Genomic DNA, 21184 nt, shown 5'->3' with positions numbered 1-21184 from the left:
AATAAACAGGAATTGTTATTCATTCACAGGATGAATAAGCATCACACTTACACACAAATGATGAAGGTACCCTTTGGCACAATCAATACACATCTATCAACACAGCAAACCGAGCTGATGTGTTGCACCACTGGCCTTTGAGAGTTTAAAAATCTGACCTTTTATTACAGCACTTCCATTAGGCCAATCAGTATTTTAAAATGCCAGAACATGAGGCCAAAATATATCATCGTAAGTGATTATCAGACACTGCTACATGAATTAAAAGCATTAGGCTGAGTGTGAAGGTGAGAGTTCTGCTGGAGAGTCCTCTCAAAGATTTTTTATGACACCCATAAAAAAGAGGCGACAACACATAGTCACGTGTTAGTCTGTGATAGTCAAGATGCTCCCAGGGTGACTGATTCTACAGTAAATTTAGTACATGCTACCAAACAGCCTTCTTTCCTTCATTATATATTCAAATTTAAAACACAATTGGCATAAAAAGGGCTTCTCTTCCTTGTTTTAAATGTTTTGTTGTATAATGCATGCATCGTGACATAAAAGAATTAAAAGTTAATATGAAAAATAAAAGGTAAGTCATGTTTGACATTTGAGTTCAAACTCATTTAAAATATGACCTTTAATAATGGCACCCCCATTAGGCTTAATGAATAATTGTTATGCAACGCTCACTGCATTGCACAAGGGACAATCACTGCAGCTCAGAATCTGTTCAGCTACATTATGTTGGTGCTCTGTTCTCCTCCTCACCGGTGATGTAAAAACTGATGAGCCGGTTTTGATCAGTGCCGTCTTGATCCGTGGTTTTCAGCACGGCTACCACCTCACCCAGGGGATCGCTCTCCTTCACAGCACCTCGGTACAGGTCCCTCTCAAACCTGGGAGGGTTGTCGTTAACGTCTGATACTGTGACAGTCACCACAGCTGTGGAGGAGAGAGAGCGTGACTCCCCCAGATCAGAGGCCACTACTTCAAAGCTGAAGCTGGAGCAGGACTCATGGTCCATCGGATTCACGGTGGTGATCCAGCCTGTTTTACTGTCGATGGCGAAGAATGAACCAGTAGTGATGGGGCCGGTGATGGGGAAGGAGCGGGTATCTTTAGTCAAGTCCATGTTATAAGTGAGCATAGGCTTGAGACTGTATGTAACCTGCAGTAAAAAAAAAAAAAAAGAAAAAGGAAAAAAAACAGTATCTTTTCAAACCAAGTGCAGCCAAATAAAGGACTAGAAAAAATGCAGGAAGAACAAGGTACACAACTGAGTCAGGTTGTCAAAAATGTTGACACTTTGATACCTTTTGATTCATTTTAGCCAAAAGCTACTGTGTTTAAAAGAGAGAGGGCACCCATAGTCTATTCAAATTCCCAGGTCAGCAATTCCTGATATTCCTGTCATTTAGGTGCATCAAAAATATGCAAAAACTATTTTATACCTCTAACAAATAGCCTGAGAGCAGAGGAGGTGACACTGTTTAATCTGCACAAATTATCATATTTGTAACTAAACATTACCATTATGTGCAGCAGTTACTTAAAGTTTTGTCAGCAAAAAAATAAAAAAGTAAAAATAGTAAAAAATAATTCTCTCAAACTGGGTTGCCTCAGACTTATGGTATTTTAAATTATAGAAAAGGCTTTGCACATCAATGCACATTTATTTCATACAGCAGGTGCAAAAACTCCCACATACAAACTTGCAATAAAAAATGTCATTAATTTGCTACATTTTGGTACTAGATATTCTGGAACAGTTCTTTCGTTTAAAACTTCTGTTTGCCTAATGAAGGTCTATTACTGAAACATTGCAAATAAATGACCTTATATGGTGACTTAGACCAGTGGTTCTCAACTTGTCAGCCATCAGGACCCACCACTAGCTACTTTTAGAAAGATCATGACCCAGGTTTATATATAAAAAAAAATCCAGTCACTCTAATGTATCTAAAGTAAACCATTGCAGTTTGGACCCTAAGTTGAGCAAAACAAAGAGACAGGACAAAATGGACAGGTGCTGAAAATTAGCACTTTCCTATAAACACTCACAGCAGTGCATTTGGGGCCTGCATATGATTAAATGTCACAGTAGCAATGTTACTGTGTGTCCATGTCAAATAAATGATAAATAAATAAAACAATTACATTTATATGCATGTGATTACAGAAGGGGATGTGTGCACACATCTTATTTTACTCTAATTTCCTGAGCCTGCATGGAAAGTCGGACATTTCTGCAGGAATTTTCTCATTACTTTGGGAAAACCAGCTTTGTTATCCAAAGAAAAGGAGATAAATAAGTAGAAATCTTGAGACAAATGCTGAAAGCTACTTGTCATCTTAAGAAAACTTTAAAAAATAAAGAAAGAATTTATAGTGTGTCCACTTCTTAAATAGGCTTTTTTGACACTTTTTCTTATACATTCAAGACCTACTGGAAAGAGCTTCATGACCCACTTTTGGGTCCTGACCCACCAGTTGAGAACCACTGACTTTGACAATTGATGGGGAAATTTTGATGCCACTGTGTTTCAAGAGGTATCAGTATCTTTGATTTATTTTATTTGCATTCACACTGAAGTTAAAGACTCTGGTATTATGACAACCCTAAAGCTGAGCTTGGCTGACACACACCTGTCCATTAGAGCCCCAATCTGGATCAAGTGCACGGACTTGGACCACTCTTGTCCCCACAGGCATGCCCTCCATCACTGTGGCAACATAGTTGTTTGTCTCAAACGCAGGCTTGTTGTCATTCACATCTAGGACCTGAAAGAAAAAGAAATCATCAGTTAACCAGAGTTGTGGCTCCATTTAATCCCAACACTGTTTGTTCTTTGGTTTGTTGCTCTGCAGGTTACAAACTCAAGTCTTGACATCAGTTATAGTTTTGTCTTTAGATGATCTTTATTTAAAGCTCATATGGGAAACTTTTGATTTACATTAATTTGCGCCCCTAGATTACAACATATTACCTTCTTTCAATTTGCTGATATTGTCCTATCATGTACAAGACTGTCCTGAGATATAACTGATATCCTCCTGTCTTTTAACAATTAAAGGTATCACTTATTGAAAATCTTTAATGTGTACAGAATGTGGTTAATAATCACATTTGATACATCATCAGTAAGGAGCAATAACTTAAGTATAGAGTTAATCAGACTTTTTGCAGATGGTCTTGTTTGCTTTTGTAGGTCTCAGTGAGTACCAGTATTAACTTCAGCCTGATACATAACCAGTTTTAAACTTTACACTGGCTCTTATTTTGTTTTTGCATGTTTTTCAATATATCTGCTGGATTTGACTTTTTTCAAGTATGGTTGTAATATGTTTTGGTCAGTTTGTGGACTGTTGAAAACGCCACAGGACTGCCTATTGTGGAGCTTAACACCAGCACGATGAGGTCTAAAAGACAATACGAGAGAAAATAGTGATTTTAACTGTATTGACTTTTATGATTTCCTGAGTTTCTGCAAAATTACTAACTGAGCTAGAGGACTAGTTATTATCTATCTTCAACAAACATGATTTTTCTGGAATTTCAAAGATATTATTTGCACAGAAACATGCTTTTTTCTTAGAGTCTGTATTTTAAAATGGAAACCTGTTAGTCATTACTAAATCTGCAACTTATTCACTTACTTTCTGGAAATAAATGCCTTTATAAGTGATTAATTTCCTTATCATCAATCTATGCAAGCTGTGAATAGAAATGTAACTCACATTAAATGAAATTAACATCACAAAGCTTAACCAGGATTTAATTCAAACCATATGACCAACCTTGACCTCCACATCCACCGTGGACACTGACTCAATCAGGTCTCTTCTTGTTGTGGCGGCCACTTTGAAGCGGAAGATGCTGGCCTGTTCGTAGTCTAGTGGTTTTATCAGGCGTATCAGACCAGAATCCCTCTCCACAAGGAATGTCCCTCCCAGGTTGCTGTCGACAGTCTCGCCGGGGACGGTGTTAAAAAAGCCGCTTTGCCCGGGGCCCATGTACACAGACCCCAGGGCTGTGCCTACTGCTGTGTCCTCAGGGATGGTAAAGGAGTACTGAGGCTGGCTGAAGGAGGGAACGAATGCGTCTGGTGGAACAACGTGGATGAAGGCGGACACCAGCGAGTGTTTCGCTGGAGAGCCGCTGTCTGTTGCTTTGACAAAGAAGGACAGAACGGTCCCCTGGAGGTGGTCCACAGTGCTTTTAGTCATCATCCAGCCACTGTCTGGTTCCACCTGAGTGATCAACAAAATAATACCATTTAAATGAAGTTAGGAGACAAAAGTCCTAGATAAGTAGTTGCTGTATTTGGAAAATAGAGCTTTGCAAATTTCATTAGTATGATTTCCACCTCATATATATGCAACACCTACTCTTTTGTTTTTGATCATGTTAAATCAACATTTTTACAGCAGCTTTTACTTTCATTTACTGCCAAATTTCTTTTTTTTTCTTATTGAGCCTCTAATATGATGAGATAAAAATTACTGTAACATCAATCTCGATGTGTAATAATTTCAATTTGATGAGCAAAAATTCATAATTACACTTAACAGATGGCTGTTAATCCAGCGATGTGGGGAAGGGGGATCAGTTGAGAATATCCCTTAATTGAAAACTGAATCCGTAGCATACATTATGAGTTTTAATATGCTTTACACTCATTAAATAAATGCGTCGAGGTTTGGTTGGCTCTCTGCATCTTTTCTTGAGGGGACCAAGCAGACATTTGCAGCTGTATAAAGCCTTCAAAGCATACTGCTGTGTCCTGCCAACACATTTTAAGAAAGTGCAACAGCCTGAGGCAGAGTCACAGAGCAGAACACACTGACCTCCAGCACGTCAACCAGAGACAGGCGAGCCTCGCTGTAGAGGGAGTAGGTGATCCTCCCATTAGACCCAGCGTCAGGGTCAGTGGCTTGGATCTGTGTGACCAGGGAACCTTTGGCCACATTTGCTTTGATGCTCATGCGGTACTCCACAGCTCTGAACCGAGGGGCGTTGTCATTCTCATCAGCAAGAACCACTCGCACCGTGCAAAACGATGCACGACCTGGAAGACCAACAAAGCATAAATGTACAGATTTATCACATGTAATTTGTTTACATGCAGACACAATCTGCCCTAATGCACTGATGCACTTACATTAACAAAGTCTGTTAGAAACTATAGAAAATGTAGCAGGGATGTGCTTGTGCCTAAATAAAATGGATGTGAAAAAAAATGAATGAAGTCTCTGCTGTCACACATTGGTTTCTGACAAAGCATTATGAAGCCAAACGATGGCTCTAACTATGTTTGAAATACTGACTCCAACTAGCTAATCAAGAAAGTTGTCAAGACAAACTGAATAAATATCTTGGCCCCGAAAACTCGTTCATCTTGCTCCCGTAGTTCTTCATCTAGCTTAAATTTTCCAAAAACAAGAGTAAAGCATTAATAGGATAAGGCAAATGTTAATCTAAACCTCTTGACAAACAGCTACAATGCTAACCTGTCAGTCAAATCAGCCATGCTGCTTATCTGACCTTCAATATAATCTAAACAGATGGGTTATGAGTGACAGAAACCTGCAGGGAGATGTAGTGGCTCAACCAAAGTGAGCTGAAAGGGACAATAAAATATGCTATCAATGCATTAATGTTGACAGTCCTACTAAAAATATACAAGTTATATTCTTACAGGAAACTCTATGGTGCTTTAACATTATTAATGACCAGCCTGTCAGCAAAATGTTTGGCTTGTCAGATTTTAAAGGTCGTTGAAAGTATTCCATCGGCAATTGATTTGCTCAAAGACAAGTTTATGATCAATCTGGTCAGCTCTGAAATGACTACCTCCACCATCCAAGGCCATAATTGTCAGCACCATGTCCTTGTTCACTGGATTCTCTCTGTCTAGCTTCTGGAGAGTGGATATCACTCCATCTGCATCGATGGAGAACTGAGATTTGCCAAGATCGTTGATGAAAGAGTAGGTGATCTGACCAAACAGCCCGGAGTCCTCATCTGTCGCTCGAACCTGGAGGTACAACAACAAAAACCAAAAACATGTCAGTCAAAAAAGGTTCAACAACACCATTCATGTATGAAGTTCAGGTCTGATAGAAACAGATAGAGAGAGCTCATTTACCTGAATGACTCTGGTCCCTGGAGGGGAATTTTCCCTCACTTCCGCCAGGTAGAACCTCTGACTGAACACTGGGCTGTACAGGTTAGCTCCCAGGACACGTACAATCACCTGAACACCACCATCATCATTATAATCCTCATCCTATCATCACCATCCTCACATCTGCTGACATTTTCTTGATGCCATCGCAGTAATCATCACTGGCTGAATTGTCAAACATGATCACATCAGTATGCAGTAAGAGCAGCAAGGCTGTCACATAATGGCAATTGATGCAGACAAAAAAAACACTGTTCGAATCATGTCAGAAGAAGAAGGGAAAGAACTGAATGACATGTTATTGCCTCAACGCATAGTCTGAACTAGAGATGAGGGTATATTATAGTCCCTCATGTAATTACCACTAAGAGACAGATGTGAACAATTTTTTTCCAGCTGGCAGCTCATCCTCATCATAAATCTGATATGACATGACCACACATTAGAAACCAGCTGCCGCCCTGTACTGGACAGCTTCAAATGTCTGTAACAAATCTAAAGCGAGGGGTTGCTAAAGGAGGTCAGTCGGCTTGAAGCGCATAAACAGCAGAGGTTCAAAAAGAGCAAATCAGTTGACAGAACTAAATTGCGACCGCCGGGAAGTTGTCTCACCTGAGCAGTGTTGGTGAAGACTCCATCTGACACAGACACGTTGAGCTGATAGGAGAGTTTCATGCCTTGTCTCCTCTTGTTAGACAAGCTTAGCACCCCTGTATCTGGCTCCAACATAAAAGTCATTCTGTCATTTCCAGAGACGAGACTGTACCTGGAAGCAAAAAAAAAATCATGTTGATGAAGTTACTTTGTTCAGAAACTGCTGCAAGCACAAATATCACACATATGAGCCTAAATCACCTGAATAAAACAGAGAAATTAGCTTACTTTGCATTCGAGGTTGCCTGTTTTTTTCTACACATATTTTAACAGAAAGTTTACACAAAAGGAGTTCAACTAGGAACCAAACTTTGATCATCACCAGTACAAGAGAGAAAAAACAGCAGACACAGAACCTCCTACAACATCTTTATCTCACCTCAGCCTCTGAGCATCACAGATGTCAGCATCCGACGCCTGAACACAAGTCACAAAGTGTCCTCTGGGAGCCAGCTCACTCACAAAGGCCTCGTACAGCATTTGGCTGAAATTGGGTGGGTTGTCGTTCATGTCGGTGACAAAGACAGTCACGCTGACATCGCTGCTGAGGGCCGGGTCTCCGCTGTCCGTTGCTCTGACAATGAAGTTGTAGCGCTGTGTGAGCTCATAGTCAAGCAGACGGGCAGTGAACACCAGCCCGCTGCTGGTGTCGATGAGGAAGTAGTCGGTGCTGTTGTAGATGTCAGACAGGATCTGGTACCTCACTATGGCGTTCTTCTCTGAGTCTTGGTCCTGGGCGAACACCTAGAAAAGATGGTAACATTAAACTCTGCTCCTCTTCATGCATTATTCATGAATGAGGCTGATTTATGTACCTTCACCCTTTCTAGCTACAGCAACAAACTCCCGGTGCAAATGAAAACAGAAAGTCTTTTTGCTAAGATACGAAGTGATTTCACATTAGATTCTTAAACTTCATCAAAACATCAAACACCCAAGTCAGTATTCGCTTCAAGCTCAATGCTTGTGATTACACTGCATTGACAGTATGGGAAATCTATTACTATTATGACACTAACCAAAGCTTCTGTTTCATGCTGATAAGTAACAATCTCAGTGTTAAGTTAGTCTTTGAGGGCATACACACAAACACAAGAAGGGCAAGGAAACTGTTACATCAGTTAAATATTTGCGGTTCTGTTTTTTCATTGTTCATCTATGATATAACTTGAACAGTGAGACTCATTCACCTTCTCTGAAAACTTAAATCTTTTCCTGTCAGTCTCATAATCCTCTGCCATTTTTATCAATCTCTTTTTAACAGTCTCTTCAGTTTTTCTTTTATCTGCTGGTTTAAAAGCCTTACAGACAGGAAAAGTCTTAACAGTGTTGTTAAAGTCTATTAAAAGGTCACAGGATTGAAACAAAGCAAGGGATTCTTTCTGAAAAAAGTAAATGTCTCAGAAAACAACAGTTTTGAGCTTTTTCTTGTGTGCATTTTTTGCCAGGATACGTTAACGGTATTCTAACTACTTTAATAACTCACAGCCAATCCAAAATTGTTTAAACATACATTGATGAGACTAAGAAATGCTCAGGGGGTTTCTATTTTCTGGGTTCATCTTTTTTCTTGTAAGTTTGTTTGTTTATCTGTCAGTGTGTTAAGTAATCATCCATCCATCCATTTTCTATACCACTTATCCCACAGGGGGGCTGCAAGGGTCTGGAGCCTATCCAAGTTGTCATTGGGCAAGAGGCAGGGTACACCCTACACAAGTCGCCAGTCAATTGCAGGGCTGACATATAGAGACAGACAACCCGGCATGCTCACCTGCTGCCAATTAAGAGCCACCAATTAAGCATGTCTTTGGTGTAGGGAGGAACTCATGCATACACGTGCGAACATGCAAACGCCACACAGAAGCAAACCAGGAACCTTTTTGCTGTGAGGCAACAGCACTAACCCCTGCACCACCGTGCAGCCTGTTAGGTAATCAATATCTATGTCAATCATGTAAAAAATTGTTAATGTTTTTGAAGAAATTATTTGCATCAGATTACATGATCAATGTAATAAGTAGAGAGTAGCTTACTTTAGCTTTTTTAGCTTTAGCTAAAGCTAACATAGCTATGCTAGATATGTAGTTAATGGTACTATCGGAGCCAGTGCAGCAACATTAGTTTGAGCAACATGTGCTTTAGCAAGTGTTGCTGATGTTAACGTAGCTATGTAAGTTATTTAGGTGCCATAGCTATGAAGTTTAAGTATTTATGTCACATATTCTTGTGACACTGATGTTCAGTCATTTGAGGACCATGTTTAACTGTTATGTGCTTTGGGTGCATGGTATTCCTTTAAGGAAATTACAGGTGCAACAACTTGATGTCTGTAACTGCACTTTAATAGATCCATTGTGCATCGTTAAAGCTGTGTGCTCTTGTCTTGCTTTTTCTGTTGTTGTTTCTTTGCTCCTTGTTGCAGCTTAGCAGTGACATTTCCCTTTAGTGGGAATAAAGATGTTCATTTCTTCCTAAATGGTCTAAGTTTTCCCTGCTGACTTTAGCTGAATTCAATAAAACAGTCAGCTAACACCATTAACCTATTTCAGAACTGGTTAACCCATAAGAGAATATGTAACAGTAAAGGCTGAATTAAATAGTGTCTTCAAATTGTTTTTTTGCAAGCATGCGTCACAATGCAACAGCAGCTCTGCTCTATTATGCACTAAAGGTCAAGAGCTTCCACTGGGAAATTTTTCTAGGAAATATCACATCATCCTCTCATAAATAAATTATTTGCCATCTAATATTCATACAGAATACTGCCGAAGTGAGTCCTAAGTGTAAACAATCATTCAGTTAGAGTACACAGCTGAGTGACTTAAAAAATAAAGAAGCTACACACACACACCTGTAACACAGTGGTTCCAATCATGGAGTTCTCAGCGACCACAGAGGAGTATGAAGTGTTTTGAAACAGTGGCGGGTTATCATTCACATCCAGCACCACAATGTCCACATCAACCTCAGACTTAGCACCAGTCAGTGTGTCCGTAGCCCTCACTGTTAAGCGGTAATACTGTGTGGTCTCGTAGTCTAATGGGTAAATCACACTGATGACTCCCGAGTCAAAGCCAATGTCAAACTGCAGGGAAGGGTCTCCCTCCGCGATGGTGAAGATGATGCTCTGGCCTTCGGGGCTGGTGGCATTTATGCTCAGAACAGAGGTGGCGATGGCCACATCTTCTCTAACAGTGACTCCATAGAAAGGCTTGTCAAACACGGGCATGGCTTTATTTACGACAGTGACAGGCAGCTCCACCTCGCTGGATAGAGGGGGGAAGCCTCCATCAGTAGCCACGAGGACCACCTTGTACTCTGCGTTGGATAAGTCCACCTCAAAGGCCCTCTTTAAGGACAGCTCTCCTGTTATTGGATTTACCTGCAGGGAATATACAAGGACTCCTTGTTACCATAAAACAATACCAACAACCAGCCCTTGAAAAACATAAGATCATGTAAAGTAGAATTTCACACAATGGGAATTTAGCTGTCCTAGTGTGTAAGACACATTTTGTTGTGCCCCCCATCAAAGGTTAGACTGCATTATTTACAGTTTTTGGTGCTTTCATCTAATTTCACAATGTGCAACATCTGTGCAGCAGTGTTGCTCTTTTAGTACCCTCTGCTTTCACTATGTGGAGTTTGCACTCTTACTAGATACGGATACAGTAGTTGAGCTCTTAGCTTGTGGTAACTACAGCCCACGATCTAACTACCTAGAGCCACTCTGCCCACCCCAGCTGATCATGTCAGCACTCTACAAGGTTTACCAGAATATCATTTATGAGCTAATGAGGGAGAAAAGCTGTTTAAAAGTGGTGCTGCCAGCCTGGACCATTTCACTATGTGTCACATAGGCTTGGGCAATAAATCGATTAAATCATTTGATCCTATTTGTGAAAAAAAATAGATTTTGGAAATTAAAAATCTAAATATTCTCTTGAACTTCCTTCATTGTTTTGCCCTGCTGAATACAGGATAGACTGTTGGAAATGCAGTACAAGAATGAGCCACATTTGGATCAGCTGCACAAAGCTTACTTTTTCTCCTTCTCCTCAGAAAAAGGTTAGGTACACACACATATTTGAGCAATGTGCAATTATTAATACTGTATAATGACAATAAATATAGGATGATTCTGCTTCAATTTCTATGAATAATAAATGTCAGCATGTCAATAAGATATTTGAAACATTTTACATTTAAGTAGTGAAAGGACATTATCAGGCCGACTGGATCAGAAAAGAATTAACATTAAGTTACGATGATGTAATGTATGATTTTGCTAGTTTGGAGAAGAAAAGCACAGTCAAAGGACCAATTAACATGAAAAAATGTGAAACTACTGCCAAAATGATGCGCTTTTACCCTCACACTATAAAAAATCATCCTAAAGCCCTATTGACTTTAAATAATCAACCATATGAGGCACAGATAGCCAAGCAGCTAGGGTGCAACCCCTCTGTGAAAGCTAGTTTTCCAAACCAGGAGTGCTAATTTGATTCTGACTAGTGGCTTCTTTTCAGCATGTCATTCCCTACTCTCTCTCTCTCCAACAATCCACTGCCCTGTCCTCTCAAAAGAAAGATGAAAAGCCCAAAGAGTAAACTTTTAGATAATCAACCATATAAGCAGGCTATAAGATTCTCATCTTGCATTGATCCAAGAGTAGAGAAAACAAGTATTTGGAAACACAGAAATAATCCATAAAGGGTTGCACAATATCATCGGCCCGTTATTGGTATCAGCAGATATCTAAAGTTCTCACAATATTTACAACTCAAGCTGGACCAACAGATCTTCATCATTTAAGGCCTTTTCTTTGTTCATCCTCATTCTTCAAACTTTAAAGTGTGTTATAAGGATTCAGGTGCATTTCTTTGTTCATCCTTTTACATGAAAGTGTGTTCAAAGCACCAAAGTTTCAGGCCTGAAATACATATTTTAATATTCTATCGATATCTGTACCAGCTAAAATGAATCTGTAAATACCGGCATATCAGATATTGGCAAAATTCCACTATCAAGCATGCCTAACAAATAGTTAGGCATGCTTGTCTCTTTTTGCTTTTAGACCACAAAGAGACATCATAATCAATTTCAGGCTGTTTCTTTAATAGATAAAAATTGTTCAGTCCCTGAGTGTTCATATTAATAACTCCCTCCATGAAACTACAGTGCCTATGAAAAGAATTCATCCCCTTGGATGTCTTACCCTGTAATTGATTTTATAAATCAATCATTATCAATATATATTTGGCTTTTTTGACAAAGATTTACAAGAACCTCTTTAACGTCAAAGTGAAAACAGATTTCTACAAAGTAATGTCAATTAAACAAAAACATTTAATTTACAAATTAAGTGACTGCATAAATGTTCACCACCTGTAAAGTTACACAGTTACTGAAATGGAGATCACCTGAGTGCAGTGAATGTGTCTCAAAGGATTTCTGCATAAAGACACCCATGTCTGGAAGATCCAGTCACTGGTTAATCAGCATTCCTGGCTACCATTACACTATGAAGACAAAAGAACACTCAAAGAAACTCACAGAAAACGTTTTATGTTTTTATGTGTGTTTTTATCTTTTTTTTTTTTGGGGGGGGGGTTATCTGCTGTTTTACATATAAAGTTCAGACCTCAATTCAATAGAGAATTTGTGGCACAACTTGAAAAGGGCTGTTCCTTCCTGATTCCTGTGCAACCTGACCAAGCTTGAGCAGTTTTGCAAAAAAGAATGGAGTAAGATCGCAGTTTCCATCAGTGCAAACCTGTTTGAAACCTATCCACACAGACTAAATGCTGTGTTTACAGTCAAAGGTGCATCTACTAAATACTGACTTAAAGGGGGTGAATATTTATGCAGTCACTCATTTTATCTTATATATTTTTTTCAATTGACATTACTTTGTAGAAATCTGTTTTTAATCTGTTTTAAGGAAAGCTAAATTATATTGACCATTGGAGATTTAAAAAAATGAAAAAAGGGTAAATATCCAAGGAGGTGAATACTTTTATAGGCACTGTATACAGAACACTTTAAAAGGCAGGTTTACAGCCCCGCTCTAAGGGAAATTCAGTTTACTTTTGTTGAATGTTTTTAATAAAATAAAGGTAAAACTTGTTTTGAGTAATTTCATTTGTAGTTTTTTCATGATAACTTTTTCATGATGGCACATGGAGACGACAAAGCAATTGAAAACCACAGTTTATATAGGTACAGCAGTTAGCCAATGTAAGGAAGCAGTTCACTTTTACATGGAAAAAAGGTATCACAGTTTCACACCAACCTTTACAGTGAATGCATTTCTTACCTGAAAGTTTCTATGCTGCTCCTTCAGACTGTAAGTCACCTCACCATTCATGCTAGAGTCTCGGTCAATGGCTGAGGCTGTGAAAATTGCTGATCCTGGCTCTGCTTCCACCTGCACTATGGCGTAGTATGGGAGGTTCACAAACTCTGGAGCATTGTCGTTTGCATCTTCCACCTAAAGAGAATAAAACAGTAGTAAAATAGTAAAATGTGAGAAAATCCAATGGAATTATTGTGAAAAGAGCAAAAACAGACAAAAATGTGTAAAAAATCAATGAAATGGAAACTGGATCAGTGGTGTTCAAAATCATCTATCACTTAACAGGAAATGTCCCATTAGATTAGACCTCCTAGCATATATTTTTCTGCAGAATTGACTCCAGTTATCTTGAGTATCTTCTCTTTTTAAGACCATATTGACCCCACTGTGAATCACACAGAATAAAATATTTAAAACTTAAACATTTTTGTGAGAGCTGCTCCATTACAAAAACTTATATATTAAACATAACACAAAATATTTTCAAAACAAATTCTGCACAGCAGCTGGATAATTTAAGAGCTCAGCAAGACTTTAAAGTAGTGCTCTAAACAAAAATGTGTAAGACAATCAGTAAGTAACGCTGTTAAGACCAATAAATCAGTGAAAATGAATAAATATTGTGTAGAAAATAAAACCAACAACAACAAAAAGGAAACCAACAGTAAATAACAGAACATTTGAGTCTACTTAAAATCATCTTTACTTACTAAATATCATCATGCACTGATTCCTCACCCACCTGAACTTGTATCGTCACCCTGGCCACCCTCAGTATCTCATCCTCTCTGCTGACCTCCACCACCAACTCATAACTCTGCTTCTCCTCTCGGTCAAAAGGCACACCGGTGGTGAGCACCACTCCGCAGGTCGGCCGGATTGTGAAACGCCCACCAGGATTTAGCAAAGTGTACTTGAGCGGCTCGTTGAGGCGGTGGCCGACTGTGTTTACAACAGTCACTAGGGTGACATTTGGTACGTTCTCTGGGATGGAGGCGGAGTAGACAGGGAAGGTGAAGAGAAGGCCGCTGTCAATAGCTTCTCGTACGAGCACTATGACCGATGCCATGCTGGAGAAACGACCATCCCACACCTTAAAACAAACAGAAGCAGAAGGTCAAGAGTGTATTGTTGGGCACTCAGCAAAAAGTGGAGTGTTGTTTGCATATAAATATAAATAATGGCAGTGATGATGGACGCATTGGCTCCTCTGGCTCTTTTAGTTTTCTTTGTCTGGTGTTTCTTGTTTTGTTTATTTATTGTTTTGTTATATGCAATATTTTTCTCAGTAACTGGTCTATGAGAAACAACATTTTTTCCACTGTATACCTTGTATATGGATGTAAAAGTAAAAGTCCACTTGAGATATGGCAGCTAAATCAAAATACGGTAGACATGATAGGCATGTGGAGAAGAAATTGACCTAAATGTTAGTTTAAATAAGTATTTATTAAGAGTGTGGATGAACTGCTCTTCTCTCTTGCAACAAAAACACCACGACATTATTTACAGTGTGTGTCCAGGGTGGCACAACCAGTTATTAGGTTCAGGGGGCAATTACTTTTTCACATAGGGCCAGACAGATTGAATTTAGATTTTTTTTCCCCCTTAATAAATAAAATCATCATGCACTGCATTTTGTATTTACTTGGGTTGTCTTTTTGAGATATTAAAATAGCTTTGATGATCTGAAACATTTAAGTGATATATATGCAAAAAATTAGGAATCATAAAGGGGGCAAATATTTTTTTCACAGCACTGTAAATAAGGTTAAAAACTCCATTTTGTTAAATATTTCTTTATTCAAACATTATTCTTCTTTAATCTTAAACCAAAATGAAAGTAAATGGTATTTAAAATGCATGATTATTCATGTTTTATCACAATATATTTGTGTAATTAACTTCATTATGTTTTTTAATAAATTAACAGCAATAATTTAAACTATGAAGACATCTTTCTGCTGCGTACACTTCACTCTTCCTTGGGTTCTGTATGCTTCCTAGTTGTGCTCTCACTTCACATATAATTAATTAATTAATTAAACTGAAGTCCTAAACAGGAATATTTGATCAGAAAGGGTTTTTTTTTTTTATAAATTGTATGTGCTAACCCAGGATTTTTCTCTCCACAAAGGGGGCAGAAGATGAGGCAATAAGGTCGCTATAAAGAACAGAGTTTTCTTAGGTTTTCTTTTTCTTTATATCTGAGGTCACAACTACACATGGAGCTCTTCAACATTTGACATAGTAAAGATGATTTGATTACAATGCCCCATAACGCCATGTTAAGTTCTCTTGAAAGACTATAATCATTGGTAGAAACCAGTGGAGAGATCTGTTTTCTAATAAGCAGTACTCGCTATTCTTATTTAGACTGTAATACCAGCAGAATAAGATCAACTTTGCAAGATTTAGAAGGAAGCATAAAAGCAGTAGTTAAAGTGGTTTGTAACTGCTGTGCCATCATCCTACATCATCATTCATATATGGATGACCTGCTGTTCTAAATTTAAAGTGTTAATATTACATGAAGCAAATAAGCAAAATGAGAAAAGGAGGGCTGCTTTACAGAGTTTCTGTGGCCTAAAAACTGCAGAGTAATGCAAACACTTTCCTGCTTTTGCAACCGCACTGATTCATTCTGATGCAATACTAATGCACAGCTCAACAAGTTTGCATATTTAGCCTGACAGATTTCTTGGGTCATAGGAAATACCACCAGAAAAAGCTCAAGTACAGAAAAATTCTAAATTAATACACTGAATGTAAAATGAAATATATCAGTAAACATTACCTTCACATTGAAACGGTACCGGTCTTTACTGAGATTCTCATTAACAACAGTCACAACTCCAGTGTAGCGCTCCACAGAGAAGTACTCCATATTGGTGTCCACAAGAGTGTAGACCAGCTGGGGGGTGATGGACGTGTCGGGGTTCAGAGTGAGGTCAGTGGTCAAGTCGGGGTCAAAAGCCTCAACTTTAAGGATCTCCACTCCCACATAGGTTGGCAGGAGGAGAATTGTCTCGTAGGTGTCCTGTGATAACTTTGGAGGTGAGTCATTGACGTTGATCACCTATAAAAGAGGAAATACAAGGGGGGAAATCTCTGAAGATGCAAGCTCACATTTACAAAGTGCTACATTCTGACTTGTATGACATATACATGAACGCATCATAAAAAGTGAGGAAATTTATGTTTGGTGGACTATTTCTTTGCTGTGAAAATGCTTCTTGGCAATAAATCTTGTACTGTTGGACCGTTTATATCCCTTTTAAATTGTGCCACAATTGTAAGGATCATGCATTTGTGGGATGAGCACAAGAGCAGAGTGTGTGGGTTGTGCCCATGAGAAATTTGACAAATCTTCTCTGCCAATGCCAAACAGCTTATTCTGCCTTTGACTCTTGTTTGGTGTTGTTTGGTGGATTGGATAATTGAAGTCTGAAGAAACAAGACATATTGGCAATTTATCAATTTATTTATTTAACAAACAGGAGCCTCAGTATGATGACATGCTGCACAGCAACCAGCATAGCTTGACGTAACGTCTCTCCACACGTTCAGGTTGCAGCCCACACTGATTGTCAGCACCACGGGGTACCAGAAGCTCAAAACAAGAGTCAACAGCAACAGCAGAATAAGCTGTTTGGCATTGGCAGAGAAGATTTTGACATTTTTTCATGAGGCCAGCCCACATACTCAGCCCTGCTGCTCATCCCACAAATGCATGTTCCTTACAAATGTGGCACCATTTAAAAGGCTAATAAACAGACTTTCCAACAGTATAAGATTTATTGCCAAGAAGAATTGTTACAACAAAGAAAAAGTCTACCAAGGACAAATTTCCTTATGTTTTGTGCTAAGTTTACCTTTATAAACACCTCCGCTGGGCTGTCAGCACTCTTTGGAGGGGTACCGCTGTCTCGAACATGAACCCGGAAGACAAACTCAGAAAAGGTCTCATAGTCCAGACTGGCAATTGTTCTAAAATGTATTAAAAGTTCAAATGAGGGGATTTCAGTTTTTGTTCAAGGTTTGATATGTATCACTTTCATCATAAATTCTCAAAGTAATCTAAGTCTAAAATTTTTCATGCCACCTACCTGATTGATCCTGTCCCAGAGTCCACGCTAAAAAACATACGAGCTGTCTCATCTAAGATCTGGAACTCTAGCAGGGCGTTGTGATTGCGATCCCTATCAGCTGCCTGGATGACAAGAGGGTTACCATCCTCTCCTGTGACCACGCTGTTCACCGGAGCGGCCTCGCTGATCGTGCCCAAATATCTGTTAAAGGAAAAACACAAACTGCTATAAAAGAGAAGAGTGAAAAACACTCATAAAAATTACATGTTGTCAGCACTCCTCACGGCTCAGCAAACACTACAGAAGCATGAAATAGTTTCTCTTTCGACTGATACCTGATTTGTAGGAAGACAGGTGGGCAATCATTGACATCCCCCACCTGGATGATAACAGTGGTGCTGGCCTCCACTCCAGCCATGTTGAGAGCATGCACCACAAGAAGGTAGGAGGTTGTTTGCTGCCAGAACACAGAAGTCCAATGAGTTAAAGTGCTTTCAGTGATTTCACATGCACATGTTCAAGTATACATATTAAGCGACTAATTCTCAAACAACCATGCCTAGCCATGCTTCAGCAGATAATTTTAATTTACATTCATACACTCTAAACACAAGCTTTTACAAACCTCAAAGTCAAGTGGCTTGCGGGTACTGATTACACCAGTGTGATGGTTGATGAAGAAGCAGTGCTGCTCGTTGCCCCTGGTGATATCATAAAAGAGTGCAGAGCGGCTGAGAGCACTAACAGTGGTCACATGTGTTCCTATAGTGCTGTTCTCCATTATCTGTAGAAAGAAGTGACAACATTTTAAGCACTTTTGCGACTGTTAACAAATGCACTCAGCCACTGCAGCCTCTTGTGTATCCTGTCAGTCATCAACGTCTCTCTTTACCTCCGCCTGATACTCCTTCTGAGAAAATTTGGGTTTGGAGAAGTCAGAGAGGATCAAGGATATGCGGGCTGTAGCTGTGGCCATTAGCGGAGGAAATCCGCTGTCTGTGACACGCACGGTAAGTGTGTAAAAGCCCAGAGAGTTGGCGTCTAAGTCCCTGGCAATGTAGATAAGCCCTGTGGCATTATCAATGCCAAACACACCACCGCTGTTACCTGAAAGAAGCAGAAAGGTTACAGACATCATTACTGGCAAATACCAATCCCAATTAGCTCTCCTCTGAGAAAGCATTAAAAAGCCATTCACGGTTCAAACAAATGTTTAAAACTGCAGAAAAACAACATAATTAATACAAGCTTCTTTATTATCTGATTGCATCCCACCTGCTTCGATACTATAGGTGAGTTGCCCGTTAATGCCGTTGTCTTTGTCCAAGGCTGTCACTTGTAGTACAGAAGTGTCTATAGGAGAAGACTCATATGCCACAGCATCATAAACGGTGCTGGTGAAGTAGGGGATGTTGTCATTGGAGTCCTCCACTGCCACCAGGATGCGAGCCAAGTCACGGTTAAATGGAAACTCTTGATCCTTGACCTAGAGTGAAATTAGAGATGAATATGGATAACATTGAAGCAGGTGATTGATGAAAGAAATCAGATTGAATAAAAAAAGTTGGGCACTGCTGCCAAGAAGAGAAGCACTTGAAAGAGAGCACTGGTACATGCATTAATCAGAATTGCATAATGGAAATAGCCACCGTGACTTCGCCCACTGGTTTGTTGACTACTTTTGTCTTGAGTTCAGTATTTGTCTGCTGCCATGTTGGCTTTGTTGAGATTGCATGCTACCAGGCTTTGACAAAGAGAGAGCACAGAAGAGGAGCGAGGGATGGGTGAACTTGAACACTTCATAGTCTGTGCCCAGTCTGGCAAATAAACAAGTCAACTGGCTTTGTACCAACATTATGAGAGATTTGACCAGATTGTTTATCAGACTGAAGGGCCTGCAAGGGTGTGCAGGACATGGTCACTCACAGAGCCCTATATCATTTCCAGACCAATGCAACTGTGATTGTTATAGTTACAACAAATATGGCCTTGCTGTTTTGGGTTGTTTTTCATTCAAAATGTATCGTACATGTCATGTGACACTAAAATAAAACAGAAAGACGTTTTCAAGGAAGGAATTTTTTAGGTTCTCAACATCTGCTGTAATTACCACACATCTATATGTCTGTATATGACAAAAAAAAAAAAAAAAAAAATCAAAAACGATCCAGACACTTGTGTGCTAGGCCACAAAATAGATTAAAGTGTGATGTAATTCACTATCCATTGGGATGGCAAGTCTTGTTCTCCGCCTTGGTTTATAAGAAGTTAATTTCAAAACAGTGGAAAAAACAGAGGCTTCTTCTCTACAAACTTGAAATGGATTGATGGAATATTACTTGACAAAAGAGAAGAATCTGGCTAAAGATAACAAATTGAAACAATTTAATGACCTGTTGACACACATTTAAAAAGCTAAAGGAAATCTGAAAGATTAAAACATTCAAGACACAGCTGCAGTGGAGAAAACAGGACAAGGACTTATGTTAGGTGTGTCTGTGCATGATGGCGGGTGGTATGAGTGAGATGGTTTGTGCAAGATGAATGAATGGAGTATGAATTGACATATTTTGTTACTGTTTGTTTGTGTCTTTTGCGTTGGGAATAAAGGTTGATGTTGATTTATCATGATTTATTAAGGTCCATAATAAGTGCATATTTTTTTCAAAGTTGCAATTAACCAGATGTTTTTGTCCCTTCAAGCACACTTTTTTTCATCAAATATTTATCTTTTACTGTTCCCTCTTTGCTTTCAATCCATTACAAGTTCTCTTTTCTGTCGTTAAGTCCACATCATAATCTTATGGGAGAACACAAATTTCCACATTTTCTTATCTAAACGACAGTCCATTAGCATAAGTTTAAGACAGGATATGTTTTTAAACAAAAACAGCTTTAGAAAAAAAATATGGAATTTCCAAATAGGAATATTAATCGTGATTAACCACAGAAATTCTGGGATTAATGATGATTTACAGCCGTAATCATTTGAGAGTCCTAAATAGAAGTAAACATGAACACAGTCTGGTTAAAAAAGGGTTTGTTGTCTATTGCTCTATTCTTTATCTACCCTCATTCTAACTCTTTGCCAGTTAATACATTGATCAAAACTTAGGTGTAGATTGCATTTCGAGTAAGGTGACCACCATGGTTCATAAGGGTGTGTATCTTTGAGTATTTTACAAAACTTTTTCAGTTTTAATCTATTTTTAAGCTAATATTTCTGAGCATTGAGAGTAAAGCTAACCAGAGTTAAACTCCCTGGCAAATAAAGCTGACTCTGGTTCTGATAAATTGATTATGACTCTGTGGGTCAGGAATAAATCCAGAATCGTTTTTCAATCCAACTTGAGTCACACGTCACAATATATTCCATATTTGTTACAAGGAAGGTATTATTTCAGGATCTGCTCCAGTTTGCTGTGCACTAAGAAACCACAAGTTATTATTGACATCAAAGAGTAGAGGATAATAAAATGTGTTAAATATAAAGCAGCTTTTAGACTACATTTGTAAACAACAATACAATTTTATTAGGCTTGAATAGCAAAAAAAACTAATCAAATTTGTGAACTAAAGCCAGGTAACTAAGGAAAATATTTAGAAAAAAGGAAATGATTATAAAACTAAACCCTTCTCAATTAATGAAGCAATAGGAACACAGATTTTTATGGGGAAATGGATAATGTATCTTATTCTGAATGTCTATTAAGAATTGGATGGCAGATTATTAAGATAATAGCCATCAGTTGTTTGCTGTTGTTTTAGTTATGGAGCTCCAGGTGGTGAGGTATGATGTAAGCTTGGGCGTCTGTATTGTTCTCAAAGTCATACACTTTCATTTAGCAATCTTGGCATATTAAACATATCAGGTCTTGCTTCCTCTTACCTAAGGGATTGTAGAA

The 21184-nt window shown here is 38.8% G+C and overlaps 1 protein-coding gene across 1 annotated transcript in view; it reads right to left on the bottom strand.

Moving 5' to 3' along the window:
- Positions 1-21184, bottom strand: part of LOC121518519 (protocadherin Fat 3) — a 119555-nt gene that overhangs the window by 48990 nt on the left and 49381 nt on the right. Inside the window, exons 14-31 of the mRNA XM_041800868.1 lie at positions 18555-18765; positions 18172-18386; positions 17905-18063; positions 17615-17736; positions 17298-17480; positions 17064-17178; positions 15986-16267; positions 13931-14281; positions 13150-13323; positions 9682-10212; positions 7210-7574; positions 6789-6942; positions 6138-6245; positions 5843-6026; positions 4837-5057; positions 3787-4239; positions 2635-2769; positions 757-1156 (exon numbers count right to left, since the gene is read on the bottom strand). Coding sequence (XP_041656802.1) covers positions 757-1156; positions 2635-2769; positions 3787-4239; positions 4837-5057; positions 5843-6026; positions 6138-6245; positions 6789-6942; positions 7210-7574; positions 9682-10212; positions 13150-13323; positions 13931-14281; positions 15986-16267; positions 17064-17178; positions 17298-17480; positions 17615-17736; positions 17905-18063; positions 18172-18386; positions 18555-18765 — 4363 coding nt within the window. The remainder of the gene's footprint in view (positions 1-756; positions 1157-2634; positions 2770-3786; positions 4240-4836; positions 5058-5842; positions 6027-6137; positions 6246-6788; positions 6943-7209; positions 7575-9681; positions 10213-13149; positions 13324-13930; positions 14282-15985; positions 16268-17063; positions 17179-17297; positions 17481-17614; positions 17737-17904; positions 18064-18171; positions 18387-18554; positions 18766-21184) is intronic.

The sequence above is a fragment of the Cheilinus undulatus genome, linkage group 12, assembly GCF_018320785.1.
Source record: "Cheilinus undulatus linkage group 12, ASM1832078v1, whole genome shotgun sequence".
In the NCBI taxonomy this organism is placed as follows: Eukaryota; Metazoa; Chordata; class Actinopteri; order Labriformes; family Labridae; genus Cheilinus; species Cheilinus undulatus.
The sequence above is the reverse complement of the archived record's forward strand: the minus strand, read 5'-3'. Positions and strand labels throughout refer to the sequence as shown.